This window comes from Panulirus ornatus, chromosome 65 (assembly GCF_036320965.1).
Source record: "Panulirus ornatus isolate Po-2019 chromosome 65, ASM3632096v1, whole genome shotgun sequence".
NCBI classification, from domain to species: domain Eukaryota; kingdom Metazoa; phylum Arthropoda; class Malacostraca; order Decapoda; family Palinuridae; genus Panulirus; species Panulirus ornatus.
In genome coordinates, this window is record NC_092288.1 from 6092172 (window position 1) to 6108785 (window position 16614).

At 43.4% G+C, this 16614-nt stretch overlaps 1 protein-coding gene across 1 annotated transcript in view; it reads left to right on the top strand.

The window, feature by feature from the left end:
* Nucleotides 1-7688: 7688 nt before the first annotated feature.
* Nucleotides 7689-16614, top strand: part of LOC139746561 (uncharacterized) — a 251084-nt gene continuing 242158 nt past the window's right edge. The window contains exon 1 of the mRNA XM_071657920.1: nt 7689-8342. Coding sequence (XP_071514021.1) covers nt 8310-8342 — 33 coding nt within the window. The 5' untranslated portion in view covers nt 7689-8309. The remainder of the gene's footprint in view (nt 8343-16614) is intronic.

Genomic DNA, 16614 nt, shown 5'->3' on the forward strand with positions numbered 1-16614 from the left:
GCCGAAGAGAGGGGTCGTCTCGGGAGCTCGAGGATGTGTACTTTCTCTCTCTCTCTCTCTCTCTCTCTCTCTCTCTCTCTCTCTCTCTCTCTCTCTCTCTCGTAAGGAGTGTGTGACCCAAACCGAACACCAGCGTCTAAGGGCGAAGACGCACTCAATAGGCCGCAAAGACTGGGTATGAGTCTCCATAGACTTTACAAAAACAGAGTGAAGGGGGCGCCCCCTCCTTTTTTGTTGTTGTTGTTGTTGTGTCTATAAACCCGCCAGTTCTATTAGCCCCCTTTTTGAAACCGCTTCTGCGCAGTGCTCACTCGGGTTTACCTCCCCAGAGAATCATGGCTCCGTTTTCCTCGTTTAACCTCGTGGTATCTCAAGAGAATCCACACTGCAGTTCGTCCAGTCTGGGTCGTCTGGACGACAGACGTGTAAAAACATTTAACGTCATCAATATCGGAGTGTATTCGTCACCTGCAGAAAATTAAAGAAAAAAAAAGAGAGAAAAAAAGAACATAAATGGAGTTGCAATTCCCATTCGGGGTATAAAAGATGAATGTAAAAAATTTCTATGAATATTCCTAGAACCATTTAACTCCAGAATGCGGGACGGATTTATGGTAGAGAGATGTTCTCATTAGGAGCCCCGCCACGGCATGGCCATGTCTGTGTAAGTCAAGCCATTACAACCATTTCATGTTGTTATTCACATGATTAACTCGGCAGACTTGAAGAAAAAAAAGAGGAAAAAAAAAGTTGTTACCAGAAATGGTCTTGGCATTTAAAGTCCGAGACATTTAAAAAAAGGAAAAAGAATATATATGTCAGAAGTAATGATCTAAACACATAGTTAGTTAACATTCTCTCTCTCTCTCTCTCTCTATTACCAAATAATCTCTGACACAAGACGAGGAAGTGGAAACCTAGACAGAACACTTCTGTGACCCACACTATCATGGAACAATATGGACGTGGTGGTGGAGGAGGGGAAAAAAAAAAAAGGTGTTTAATTCGCTTTGTCGTCAGGCGACAGGTGTACACTATGCACGTGATGTTTTTTTTTTGTTTTTTTTATTCACCGATATATCATGTGTGTCTTTCAGAAAACCTAAGTGCGACGCTTGCAAACGTTAATGAACTATGAAGTGAAACTTAAATAAAACAGTTCCTATGTACTTTGTTCATATATATATATACATATATATATATATATATATATATATATATATATATATATATATATATATATATATATATATATATATATCATGTGGATGGTCAGGCGGGGAAGCCGTGTCGATGTTCAGCTGGGGAGAGCAAGGCTTTGTTTCGCACGCCACCACTTCATCTGTTTACACACTTCAATTCCTTTCAGTCTGCGGTGAGGTATAACAGACACATACACACACACACAGACAAACCACGGACACAAACTGTACAAATCACAGATACAAAATCACGCAGGGTTGGTCCTGCTAGAAAGGAAGCAAAGACAGACTGAAGAGATGGAATATCATCCCTGCATTACTGTTCATGTAAGTCTCATGCAAACAACTGGAAACAAGCGTTTTGTTCAGCTGCACGACACGCCACGCCAGGGCGTGGGTCAAACCACGCGCTCCACGCTGGCAATCTATCTGCATGTCAAGCATGTGTGCAACGAGGTTAAAAGCACGTTGCATACAATCAAATTGCTTTCAATAACACAGGTCAAGGAAGGGTAACTGATCTCTCTCTCTCTCTCTCTCTCTCTCTCTCTCTCTCTCTCTCTCTCTCTCTCTCTCTCTCTCTGTGGCTAAACTATCGTTCTGTTCGTATGTTTACATACGACACTATTATCCCAACACCACCCTGGGTTTATGAAGTGATTCGTATGACCTAAAATCCCTTAACAGCAAATTCCAACGCCTCGTTAGGGTAGTAATACATTACTTGACTCTTGTGAATACTCACACCAACAAAAACGTTCGGAAATGTATACTTAAAAGAGAGAGAGAGAGAGAGAGAGAGAGAGAGAGAGAGAGAGAGAGAGAGAGAGAGAGAGAGAGAAGAGAGGCATCAGAAACGTTTTCCAAACGTTTGGTGTGAGAGATGAGTGCGGGCCTTATGTGACGTGTCCATAACGAAGTTAATTAACGGAATATTGCATTTACCCTTGTTATGGCCTGGCTGATAATGCCTTCTTCCTCTGAGCCTGATCTGTTGGGGAGATAATGGGGGTCTGCTGTTGTCTCTGGCTCTGTTGGGTGGGGTGGAGGGGGGTGGGGAGCTTTTCTGTTATCCCCGGGGTCTGTTGGTAAAAGGGTCTCTGTTACCATCGGCTCTGTTGGTAAGATAGAAGGAATGTTCTGTTACCATCGGCGGTGAAAGAAGGAAGAAGTAAGTGCTTCCTTCACCTGCATCCAGACAAATCCTACCACAAGAGACCCTTCTCAAACGAGATGGGTTGAGGTCAGTACTGGAGTGCCGCAGGGTGTGTTCATAGGCCCCTCGCTCTTCTCAGCTCGGTCTATTCACATGACTTGCCTGAAGGACAGAACCCACGACTGACTATGTTTGCAGATGATGCCGAGGTCATGAGGATTGCACGAACATGCAAGGGGACCTAGACAAGTTCTTAAAAGTTCGTCTTGAGACACGACTGATGAAATCCAAGGCGAGTATGTGCGAGATAATGAGAATGAGAGCCAATGATGGAAGACTCAGTTTGTTTACGAACTCTATCTCGAAAGAAATAAACTACAGGAATCTGTGTTTAGGAGGGAGACATGGTGCGGGGTGGTGGGGAGAGAGAGAGAGAGAGAGAGAGAGAGAGAGAGAGAGAGAGAGAGAGAGAGAGAGAGAGAGAGGAGAGAGAGAGAGAGAGAGAGAGAGTCGATATTGTACTCAGCTTGCCGCTAGATTCCTACATGACGCAAACTGTATCGGTAAGAGAAAAAGCGTATGTTGGCGTATAACCTCATTCATGGCGTAGTTTCGTCAAGGGATGGAGGCTACGCGAGCGTAGAACAACTCTTCTGGCAGTATTCAAACAAGCAATTACAAACCCATCATAACAAGAAGACAATTGCAAACAGGTAATTACAAATGGGTTATTACACAGATAATGACAAGTAGGTAAAACGCGCGCGCGCGCACACACACATACACACACACACACACTTCAGGAGGCTACAGGACCAGGTGCCACGTCCTGAAGGGAGATTCAGGGGGACTACAGCTTCAGGAGGATCATGGCACCAGTAAGGGAGAGGAAGGAGACACCAGAGAAGGGAGAGAGAGAGAGAGAGAGAGAGAGAGAGAGAGAGAGAGAGAGAGAGAGAGAGAGAGAGAGAGAGAGAGAGAGAGAGAGATCCCCCCCCCCCCCCCCCCGTGAATGCAGTATTTCTTAAAGGTGTCATTGCACTGTGGCAAACGGAGTCACCGACAGAGCTCTGGATGTCGAGGGAAGGGATTCGAACCCACACACACACACACACCCTTTACGAATAGCGAAGATGAGACGCCAGCGTGCCAGGACAGGATATGGTGGTAGTAATACCTCCTGTGGCAGTCGACCAGTCAATGCCATTCAACGAGAGACATTACAAGTTAACTAAAACATTGACGAGGGAGAAGAGAGAGAGAGAAAGAAAATGGGAGATTAATGATCGGTGTAAGAGAACATGGATTTATTAGTGATTGGAAACCGCAAACAAAGTGTAAACAGTGTATATATGTGTGTGTGTGTGTGTGTGTGTGTGTGTGTGTGTGTGTGTACCTGGCTTAGATGAATATGAAAAAAAATGTTAATAATTTTTGATTAAGATCGTTATTCTCAGTAGGTGAGCTCAGCCGTCAACACGAGAGAGAAAAAAAAGAAAAAAAAACTCGTTGGTTAAACCTGGGGTTATAGAGCGAAACTTTCTGACAAGGTTTTCGTTAATTTTTTTTTTTAAACGTCGTGTACGAAATTTGTGAGCATATTTATTGTACGCCCGAGGGGGGGCGGGGGGGGGGCCAAGCTTGGGATAGAATATTAAACTCAAAAAAAATAAAAAGAAAAAAAAATTGTAATCAGGTAAAGTATTCATTATGTGGTTAGATCTGCTTGGGAGGGTGGGGAGAGGGGAAGGTGGAGGGGGGATAGAGTGGGAGAGGGGTGGGGGTGGGTGGGGGTGGGAAGTGGCAGGGTGTGGGGAGGGGGGATAAATCTAAAATGGCCTTTCCAACCAAGAGGAAGATAATGTGATTCGAGAACTTAAAGTATGACGGGAGAACAGTGATGTGCGACCAGAGAAACAGCCATCAGGGGTTATCCAACTGGTGTATGAAGGTACGTATGTGACATGATTGGCGAGGAAGGTCGAGAAATGATAAGACGGGGGACCAGGGAACGGAGGAATACAACAACAACAACAACAACAACAACAACAATAAAAAGGGACAAGCTAAGAAAACCAAAGCTGTGAAAGGAATTCAGAGGAAGTGTATGTAGAGTGTGAGAAAAATTGGATCAGTAGGGTCGTCTTTTGAGATCACTAAGGTCGTCTTCTAAACTCGGACGTCCGTGTGGCAAGAACACGACAACAGAAGATGCCCAGCACACACACTCACAGACCAGAGGCTGGTCAGAACAGAGAACGGGGAACCGGAGGTAATTCCCAGTTGAGCCACAGAGACAGAAGGTGTTATAAAATGTGTTTGGCTGGTGTAGAAATGAAGGTGGGAGTCGGTGGTAGGAGGCCTGGATATACTCTTCAAGAATATGTGTGTGTGTGTGTGTGTGTGTGTGTGTGTGTGTGTGTGTGTGTGTGTGAGACAGACTTGGGAGTTGATACCGTCCCTAATCTGTAGCCAGAGTCCCACATCAGGAGAACAGTACAGGAGGCCAACTGTCTGCTGGCAAATGTTACAACCCCGTACAAGTACAAGGATAAGGAAGTATTGAACAAGCTAGTCACATACATTCTACGTGTGGCTCAAACTAAGATATGCTGCTCGAGTTTGGTCACAGCACTTAGAGAAGCACAAAGAGTTAATAGAGAAGGTCTAAAGGACATACAGTGGTGTTCATGCGAACAAAGTGTACGTGTGTCACCTCTGCCCATCACCTGGGCATGCTATACAATATATATATATATATATATATATATATATATATATATATATATATATATATATATATATATATATATATATATATCAAGTCTTTAAACCGTTCTTTCTCTTTCTTATGGCAAGGAAGGTAATTAGCTCATCATATCTAACGACCCGATTATGAATCAGATATTTTATAACAATCGTAAATGAAACGAAGGCAGAAGATTGTTCGCAAGAATCGTAACGAGTCGATCATTCAACTTTCTCTTTTAAATAAATGTTCAAAGTGAGTTTGGTCGAATGATCCTTTCCCAGGAAACTAGTTACCGCCAGGAAATTTCGAATGTAAGGGAAGGAAGCGTTTTTTCTTCTTCCTTCATCTTCTTCTTCTTCTTCTTCTTCTTCTTCTTCTTCGCAGTGTCTGGGTGGGTCGGAGATGATCATGATAAAGAAGTGAATAAGGAGAAATAGCTCACGAATATATATATATATATATAAGCATAATGCTTGTACTCACATACACAAACACATATGCATACAAGAGAAAATGAGTAAAAACTCAAGCAATCTCACACACATCCCCACACAAACACACAAACAACAAACACAGACACAAACGTCATTACAGAAAGTCATATAAAAAAAGTAAACTCATATATACAAATACAAACTCGCAAAAACACAAATACAAAACGCAACCACATACATAAAAGACAAAACATAAAAAGACAAACACAACGAACAAAGACAAACACTAACACACAAAAAACCCACATCAAACAAGTACCCAATAATCACAAACAAAATCACACACAAACCCTAAATATCCAAAAATTCTCACACAGAAACACAGACATACAAAAAAAAAAATCCCGTCCGCACAAACACAGAAATATAATAGCTGGTACACACACACACACACACACACAACACACACACACACACACAACACACACACACATACACACACACACACACACGGGGTGGGACAAGGCATGTCTGAATTTTGTGTGCCTTTAATACACTACAGGTTGAGTGTCCTGCTGTGTTGTGAAATAATACAATCTGTTGTGTTACCTGGATGCTTCTGTTGTGTTACTTTGGTGGCGCCACTTCCTTCGCGTTACATTCGACTTCTGCTGTGTTACCGTTGAGTTGCAACGCTGTGTTACTTGATGTATCACTTGTCTTGTGTTGCGTTACTTTAGTGTTACTATATGTGTTTGTTTTGTTTTACGTAAGTGTTACGCTTGGATCACTCTCTCAACACAATGTTACTGTAGTGTTTGAGTATGTGTGGTGTATGTAATACTTAATACCAGTTACTTTGATGCTACTTATCTAACACACTGTTCCGTTACTTTCGTGTTGCTTATCTAACACACTGTCCTGTTACTTTCGCGTTCCTTATCTAACACTGTCCTGTTACTTTCGTGTTACTTATCTAACATCTACATGTATTGCTACCTTAAGTGTTTTACTACTGTCTATGAATACATGCAACACTTACTATTTTGTTACAGTTGTTACCCAATGCTGTAGTTTGTTGCCCAAGTGTGTTACTTTTTATGTTACTTTTGGGCTGCTATTGTTATCCTGCAGCGTTACTGATGTGTGTGTGTGTGTGTGTGTGTGTGTGTGTTCATGATTGTATATAAAAAATACACTCGCAACTCGGTAGTTCTACGATTCAAGTAAAAAAAATATATAACATTCCCCGCAAGGTATAATAACTATGAATGAAAAATGTCTAAAACCCTCCAGGAGACATGTAAATGAATAATAAATAGATAAATGAATAAATGAATAGATGAATAACCGATTTCTTCCGACGAATCCACCCCCCAACCCCACCGTTGGAAATTGAACTCGCCCAAATATCCTTTAAATATTAAGAGTACGATATTATTTCCTTCCGAGATATTTGTCCGCAGTTTGAGAAATAACTAGAGGAGGGAGGGAGGAGGGGGGGGGGGCTTATCCGACTACAACATACTAAGTCGGCTACAAAGGACGACCCCCTCCCCCTCCCCCCCCCAGTCAAGCGACGAAGAGAAGACCTGTTCCCGACTTACTGAGAGAGAGAGAGAGAGAGAGAGAGAGAGAGAGAGAGAGAGAGAGAGAGAGAGAGAGAGAGAGAGAGAGAGAGAGAGAGAGAGAGTCGCTCATACGCCTGGCAGGCCCGCACGGCGCATGCTCCGTAGACATCCCCCGGTCCTCCTCCCTCCCAGTCCCCCTCCCCCCTTTTTTTTTTTTTTTTAGAAATTAACCTTTATCAATTAAATAGTTTTCGTCTAAGGCATTTAGAACAATGTATATCGAACCTTTAACTTACACTTTACCGACAGGGTTCGTGTACAAGAGGAGATAACTGATTTATGGGTAAAGGTTCGGCCTTATAGATTCCATATGTGACACTCGCACAAAATTATATGCGGGGTGGCAGAAGCGCTTTTATTGTATAATTGTGCGAGTGATTACTGCCGTATTAACAAGGCGTGATTTACATGCCTGCCGTCTTCCTGGGCGCCTACTGATAGCGGAAGCCATTGTGTGACTGTGTGTGTGAGAGAGAGAGAGGGAGAGAGAGAGAGGGAGATAAAAAAAGAGAGAGAGAGAGAGAGGGATAGAGGGAGATGTAGAATGCGTGGTGATGGTGGCGCAGTTGACTGCCGTCAGCCCGGGCTTTATACAGTGTCGATGCCCATGTCATCTCAGTGTACATCTGGCAGTGGAAGGAGGCGGTGTTCCGTCACTCGCGCTCTGACATTCCTTCCTCCCCCCCGCCCCGTGTATGGAACTAGGCCAGCCATGATGGAGTGAAATCCCTCCTCAAGGTGTCCACGATGTGTCCCCGCGTGTGAGGTGAAGTACGAGGCGGAGGAGAGTAAATATAACTTAGTCGGTTGTAACACAGAATCGGCTACAACCGTGTGTGTGTACAGAGGGCACACACACATACATACACACACACACACACTACAACTGTTTATGAAATTAAGTGGGGTTGTGGTGTTGTGTTTTTCCTTCCCTCCCTCCCTCTCTCTCTCTCTCCCACACCCCCACAACAACACACGAATGGAGGCTTGTTAAAACAGTGGGACTACGAACCGCTTTGTTATGCACGAAGGTGATGGTTGTAGTGAACGAGCTTAATGGCCATTTAGGCTCCGCTGGTCGCTCGTAGTTCGGTGCATGAGGAAGCCAGAATAATTCAAGAGAGACTCGAGACGATGCCCATCAAACCTCGACGTAACTGCAAGATGGTGAGTGTTAACCAAACCACACGTGTTATATAATTGTCCACATAACAATGACTCCTACGTACGCCCAGCCACTAGCTGCTGCTGGAGTAATTATCCCACGTAGAAACTAAAGGGGGAACATCATATCTATCTATCTATCTATCTACCTATCTATATATATATATATATATATATATATATATATATATATATATATATATAGCAGGAGTACCCCTGTACGTCGATGTGAGTGGATGTGATTGAGGGATAATTAAACCGGATAAAATGGGTTGTTGGGTTGTTAATAGCGTCAGCCAAATACTGGGGTTTGAGTATCTAGGCTCCTAGTTGGTGCACAAGATGTTCAGGGCCATTCCCCATCACCCCCCTTACACGGTTCCTACTATCTCTCTCTCTCTCTCTCTCTCTCTCTCTCTCTCTCTCTCTCTCTCTCTCTCTCTCTCTCTCTCTCTCTCTCTCTCAGGACTTCCTCTTCCATCTGGTAACTTCTGAACTCTCAATGTATAGACAAGAGAGAGGGGGGGTCGTCACCCCATCCCCACCCCCTCCACAACCCTGTTCTGCCGCCCCCACATTCTTCCCCCCCCCAATCACCCCTTTCCCCCCCCCCCATTCATTGAATAACCCGCCGCCATACATTGTCCCGAGGAAAGTAGCGGGATGTCCCATATGCTTTCCTCCCGGCTAGGCTAGCTTGCTGGGAACACCGTCCTGGGATGTTCTGGAATGTTCTGGGACACCCTGGGATGTCCCGGAATGTTCTGGGACACCCTGGGATGTCCCGGAATGTTCTGGGACACCCTGGGATGTCCCGGAATGTTCTGGGACACCCTGGGATGTCCCGGAATGTTCTGGGACACCCTGGGATGTCCCGGAATGTTCTGGGACACCCTGGGATGTTCTGGGACAGCCAGAGATCGTCAGGGGGGGGTCCAATAGAATGAAAGTCTCCTCTTCGTGAGGTAATTTAATCGTTTGCATGAGATCGTAATGACCGGGTGGTGGGGGGGGGAGAATGACAGTTAATGAGTCGTTTGGAAGATTGATCTGTACTTGATTTAGCGACGAATTGTTTAATTATTCATGACGGCCATTACTGACGTAAGACACGCTGTGATTTCCTTAATAATTCCAGACCAAATACGTTTCTATCTTTGTTTTTGTTACCTTTTTTTGTGTACGTTATTTGTTTAACGTAAAATTTAGTGGAAGATGAATACGTTACTGGGCTACGCCAAAGATGTTCTGAAAATATAGGATGATATAGGGTAAGTGAAAATTCAGTTGGAGATTAATTTTGAATGAACTTAACAACACATTATTTTGATTTTGGTTTAAGATTGGCTTAACCTGTTTATGTCACTCGATCGGGGCCATTCAATGAAGAACGTTTGTGTACTATGTAATTTTTTTTCATTTCCTTTTATTCATTCTTGCATGTTGAGAGCTGAGGTCAGGTCAGGTCAGTGACCTGGGTTATAAGGGAGCATACCGGACCCCTGGAGAGAGAGAGAGAGAGAGAGAGAGAGAGAGAGAGAGAGAGAGAGAGAGAGCTTTCTTTCAGTTTAATCCCATATTATGTGCGATTGTATCGTACCTTGCGGTGCTTGAGGGCATGAATGGCGCGGTCTTTGGCCATAATGGCCTTGCCTTTTAGTCTGATCATAAAAAGGCCAGAGGTCAAAGAACCCTTCACTATCCCACCCAAGAGTCGTACCGTCGTAATTAAGGGTCGTACCGTCGTGCTAATGGGTAGTAAGGTCGTGTTCAAGGGTCGTACCATCCCCACTACCACAACGTCGTACCGCCGTGCTGTAATGTGGACACACACACACACACACACACAAACCGTCATTGTATCGTATGTAAACAACTCACGAACTTTACGAATTGAAAGTTACTTCATGAACAAGGTATGTCACACGTCGAGGACAGGTCTGACCTTCACAGATAAGCGTCTCTGGTCGTCTCCGTGTGTCTAGACGATTTATATACAGCACACTGAACTGCGAGGAAGGAAGAACATACCTCTGGCCACCAATGTTTATATTTATAGACCACACTGTTAAAGGCTTGGGGTGCTGACGATTTAAGTTTTACTTTGCGGGATACAAACGTTTATATATATATATATATATATATATATATATATATATATATATATATATATCTTTCTTTTTCTTTCATACTATTCGCCATTTCCCGCATTAGCGAGGTGGCGTTAGGAACAGAGGACTGGGCCTTTTAGGGAATATATATATATATATATATATATATATATATATATATATATATATATATATATATATATATATATATATATTTTTTTTTTTTTTTTTTTTTTTTTTTTATACTTTGTCGCTGTCTCCCGCGTTTGCGAGGTAGCGCAAGGAAACAGACGAAAGAAATGGCCCAACCCCCCCCATACACATGTACATACGTCCACACACGCAAATATACATACCTACATATATTAGCTGCTACTGGTGAACTTAAAATGATGCGTAATAAGGCTAACAAGGATATTGCTGAACATTCCTAGTTAGGTTTTAGAAAGCCATGTGTCGGTTGTATTAATACGTGCTACACGGAATTTAAAATTGTGAATACAAAATACCCAAACCCGGTCCGATAAGAGCCATGGACGTTTTGCCTGCCCAACCATAAATCCTAATTGGCAACTGAAGCTTTTGAAAAGCATAGCATGGAGGAGAAGTATTTATGCAAATAAGAGCAATAATTTTTGGATTCTTTTCCCCTCCCTTCTCTTTGTGAATTTGCCGCAGTACAGAGCACAGTGTGTGTGTGGTGTGTGTGTGTGTGTGTGTGTGTGTACATGTAAATGGTTGCGTCAAAATCAAGGCAACGGTTTTGGGGGGGAGGGGGGGAAATTGGGGGGAAGGGGTGGGAGGGGAGGGGAGGGTGTTAGTGCCGGGCAGATGTTGCCATACGGTGGTCACCGCATTGTGTGAGGGGGGGAAGGAAAGAGATTTTTGTCCAGCTATATGAGAGGGTGAGGTGTGAGAGCGTGTGTTCCCCCTCCAACAACAACAACAACAACAACAACAACAAACGTCCCGAAGAGATTGTGAAGAACGTGTTTAATACGCTCTGAGAACGTGTTTAATACGCTCTGATACCCACGCTAGGACAAGAAAGAGAGGGGTGGAGAAGGGTAGTGAGACGCTATCATTATTACTAGATCATTTCCTAGAAAGAAAGACGCTATCATTACTAAATCTTAATCTAGAAACATCATTTTTACGATACGGCAGTTAGAAAAGAAGTGTGATGACGTAATGCTTAGGTTTGAATATGATCAATTTCTTTTTTCTTTTTTCCTGAAGATTTGGATGTAAAAACAGAGCAAAGATGAGACCAGATTCACAGCAGGAGTTGTAATTGTGGAAAACTTACAAAAAGAATTCAAGCTGGGAGATGAGGGGGGAGGGGGGGGGGGGTTAGTAGTAGACAGTGGCCAGGGCCGAGTGCTAGAAGGTTCTGTGGAATTTACACTTACGAAATAGTGGGATCTGAGTACACCTTTTTCCGCCTACTGTACATAGGGGCATGTTGAGGAAGAGGAGGAAGTAGTGGTTGTTTTAACAGGCAAACGTCATTCGTAACTTTACAAATATGAAAAAGAAAACGGGAGGATGCACTCCACAACACACTGGTCCGTAATGCAAATGGGGGACCTCTCATACAGAAGCTACCCAAAGTGAGAGACAAGAAAGTTTAATTAAAAAGGAGTTGGAATCATACAATGAACGTCTTCAGATTTCTACGAGAGAGTGAGCTCTATCTCAGACAAAAGGGAAGGCCTGGTGGACTGTGTGTAGCTGGAGTGCCGGAAAGCATTTGACACTGTACCCACACAGCTCGATGATGATGGAGATAGTGAACAGTTCCCCGAAAGACACTGGGTTATAACAACCAAAGACGCTGAAGTGAAATTAAGCAAGGAACTTATTTAAAGAGGTTGTAAGTAGTATATGGGTAGTGGATGAGTGAACTGGGTTGTGATTGAATGTAGACAGCTTATAAAAGTTTCAAAAATGTATGATGGTGAAGAACATTTACGAGTCTACCCTAACCCTGCTACTGAAGAAGAGGTATCCCGCTACTGTTGTACTGGTCATGACTATTAAAGAATGGAAGGGGGAGGAAGTGTTGAGACTGAATTGTTTGAGGACAATGTCCAGTGCGAGGTAGGAGGATCATGCAATGGGAATGAAAGCTTAAGAAAAAAAAGAGAGGTGTGGAAGCATGCACAGTGTGATTGAGAGGGTTGATCAGAGCGTGCTGAAATGGTTGGGGGTCGGTCATATGAAGACAATGAGTAAAGATACTTTCTGTTCCTGCAAGAAAAGAGGATCAACGTGTAGGAAGTGGATGGCAGGGGAAGAATTGACAAGGAAATGGAGGGTTGGACCAAAAGATGATTCGGGTTATTAAGGGGCTTGAACATTCAGGAGGGTGAGAGGCATGCGTGGGATAAACTGAATTGGATCGATGTGTTATACCCGGGGCGATGTGCTGTCAGGTAGCTAGGGGACTATGGAATGTTCAGTGGGGTTTGTCAGTGGATAATGAACGCTGTATTTTGGATGATAACTGGGAAAGCAGTTTTGTGTACATATATACAAATCTACGTGTATGTGTACGTACATATACATACATGTATATGTATAAAGGTGGAATACGAAATCCTGGCAGTTCTTAAGACGCGTGGATTGAGGAAGCAACACCAATGATAAGTTCTACAACAGTTGTTCTACTCTGAGTAAAGTATGTGTTGTGTGCCTACGTCTTTACACAGGGCCGGGGACTTATGTGTGCCTACGTGACTACACAGCGTTGGGGGACTGTGATGGGTGTGTGTGTGTGTGCCTACGTCACTACAAAGGGCCGGGGACATGCCTGAGATCGAAGCCCAGGGGTACTCTCACAATGCCCTCATCGATTCAATAAAATATTTGAATAACTGGACCAGCTCAGATATGCAAGTTGAATTGTTACAGTGTAGACGCCAGCGCTACATCGGATGATACCTGAAGGTCTGGTTCCTAATCTGTATACAAAGATAATGTCATGCAGGAATGACAGACTTGTAGAATGTTGGGAAGTGAATTCACTGAGGGATAGATATGTAGTAGGAAACAAGGAAAATGACATTGAATTCAGGGGCCCCATGTTTGTGTGTGTGTGTGTGTGTGTATATATATATATATATATATATATATATATATATATATATATATATATATATATATATATATATATGAGTGTAGGGTGTGGGTGCTTGAAATGGTCAATTACTGTTTGCTGATGACACTGCGCCGGTGGAATATTTGAGTGAGAAACTGTAGAAGTTGGTGTACAAGTTTGGAAGAATTTAGGAAAGGAGAAAGTCGAGAACAAATGTGAATAAGAGGTAAGTTATATTAGGGTTAGTAGTGGAAAGAGACAGCCTGGGGTGTGAGTTTAAAATGAGAAAGCTTGGTAGCACCAGGAACTGATGAAGAAATGGCCTCACTCGCCCACATTCACTCTCTATCCGTCATGGATATATGACAGTGAAACCAGATCCCCCTGTCCATAACAAGGTGCCACAGATCCTTCTGTGGACCTCCCCTAACCGCTTATGGCCTGGTTCAGCCACTGATAGCACGTCGTCCCCCGTATACCACATCGTCCCAATTCGCTCTATCCCTTGCATGCTTCACCCCCTCCTGCATTTTCAGGCCCCGAACCTGTAAGGCCTCTTGCACTCCATCCTTCCACCTTCGATAGACAGACAGACAGGTGTACACAGAGTAAGAACAAAGGAAACCAGGAATGTTTCTAGGGTGGAATTGAAAACAAAGAAAACGGGAGGTGAAGTTAACATTACGAACAAGTTTGTACATTTCCGGTTTTAATTAGAACTAGGGAAGGGTCGGTGTCAGGAGTGACCAGGTGACCCCCCTGATGAATGAAGAGGTTAACCAGGTGACCCCCTGATGAATGAAGAGGTTAATAGCCTCATGAATAATAGCCAGATGCCCCATGAATGAGATAATTAGTATCTCTAGAATGGCCAGGTGGGCTATGAATGGATGGAGCTAAAAAAGACGAGTCCAAGGAGACTTTTATAACCGCCCAGGACAGATCGTAGTTCACATAAAATAAACAGTTCTCCGAGAATAGCAGCCCTTGCGAATATGATTGTTTACTTTACATGATAACAGGTCCTTTTATCTCACCCAGTCTACTCACAAACCCCTTTAAGATGGATCTGGACAATGTCCCTCTAAAACCACCAGGCTGTTCGTGGCCTCGTCCCGCATGTGTACAAAAGGCCAGGGTCTAAGCTTGATTTTGTTATATGCATATGATTTATACTAACACCCCCCCCCCCTCCCCCGTGACACATGCAATCTCAAAAGTTACCATGCATAAGTATACGTGAGATACGGGGAAAATAAATTTGTGGCTACGATTATAAACTTACACACACATCTGTTAAATATCTGTCTTGACAACAGAAACACGAGTATATATAAATATTCACTACTGACGCGCACATACACACACACACGAACACACACACACACACACACACACACACACACACACACAAAGAGCGATCTATGATTGTGTTACAGAATTATACCAGAAATACTCTTTGTCCTATTGTCCGAGAATGTCGTAATATAGAATATATATATATATATTTTTTAGTCAACTTATATCTTTTCTCGACCAGCTGGTGTTGGGTAGGAACGGAAAAAAGCGCGAGTGTAAGAAGGGAGGTCTAGCAATGTCCATTGAGCCACTTGTGTATTGTTTGGAGTTGTAATATTGTGCGCTATTCAATGAAGTGCGAGTGTGTCTGTAATTGACTGTGAATATCTAAGAAGGCTTGTGTTAACGCTTCTGAATAATTTGGTACCGAAGGCAATTAGGATATTATTGGATTTCTCTCTCTCTCTCTCTCTCTCTCTCTCTCTCTCTCTCTCTCTCTCTCTCTCTCTCTCTCTCTCTCTCTTTTTTATGTATCTATAATTTAGGATGTTCGTAAGTGCAAGAATTTCTTTCATGGGCTTTTCCAAGAAATGGACGATGAAGTAAAGTGACAGAAAAATGTATCTGAAAGATTCTCGGATCTACATTTTGTTTACGTGTTTACTCCTTCGTGTATGCACTGTTTGTTTGTTTACGTGAACATTTTACGTTCGCCTCCCTGTGTGTGTGTACACACGCGGAATTTATGCCTTCTTGGCATGCCAGGGGTGGAAGACTGTAAAGCAGCGCCTCTCATATCACAAGTCGATGTGATTAAAGAAGAATATACATTGAACACTTGGGATTCGAAATTGTTTGCCCCAGCCCAGCCCAGTGCCTGCTGGTGGGATAACACTGTATACCAACCAAGTGAAGAAGTGGCATTTGATTGGACAGGTGTCTACGGTAGAACGAATCTGACTGGCTGGGTTGCAGCCACCAACAGCTCGACAGATCAAAGGAACAGTCATATAGCTGGGTTCCAGACCGAGCTGTGGGGAGGGGGTTAGAGACGTGCCTTTAAAACCAATTCGGTATAAATTCTCTCTCTCTCTCTCTCTCTCTCTCTCTCTCTCTCTCTCTCTCTCTCTCTCTCTCTCTCTCTGTACCACTTCGATGGCTATCGGGTGCCACTCCTTTGCTCCAGGTAGCTGTTCGTTTCTTTTTTCCGCCTCATCCCCCACACGCGGGCTGCAGTCCACAAATACTTCAATACACACTATCCATCAACCACACATAACACTTGACAGCGCGTCACCCACGCGACTTGTTCTTCGTAACTATTTTTTTTTTTTTCTTGAGGTGAGCGCTACGCGCTAGTGCCATTTGTCAAAATCCAGTCCTTACACATATGTGTGTATGTACCGGTATATTATGGTAAACATATATATTTTATACCAAGTATGTGTAGCTGTGTCCAGTCTGTGTGTGTGTGTGTGTGTGTGTGTGCTTCTAAGCACTCCTGTCGGTTAATATCCTCGACTGACCAATGGTGGGCATTTTACGCGGCTGGATTTCAAGGGTTCTTATTGGTTTAATTGTCGGCCAATAGGAGCAATGCTCGTGCGGGCGGTGTAATTGCTCTAAAATTAAGGAATATTGGAGTCCATAATTCCCCTTCGGGAACCCACTTGTTATATCTACCATTCTCGATCATGCAGTGACTGAACTGCTCGAGGTTGTAAGGGCGTTGTGGGTCATAGAAAACGTAATGAACTGCTCG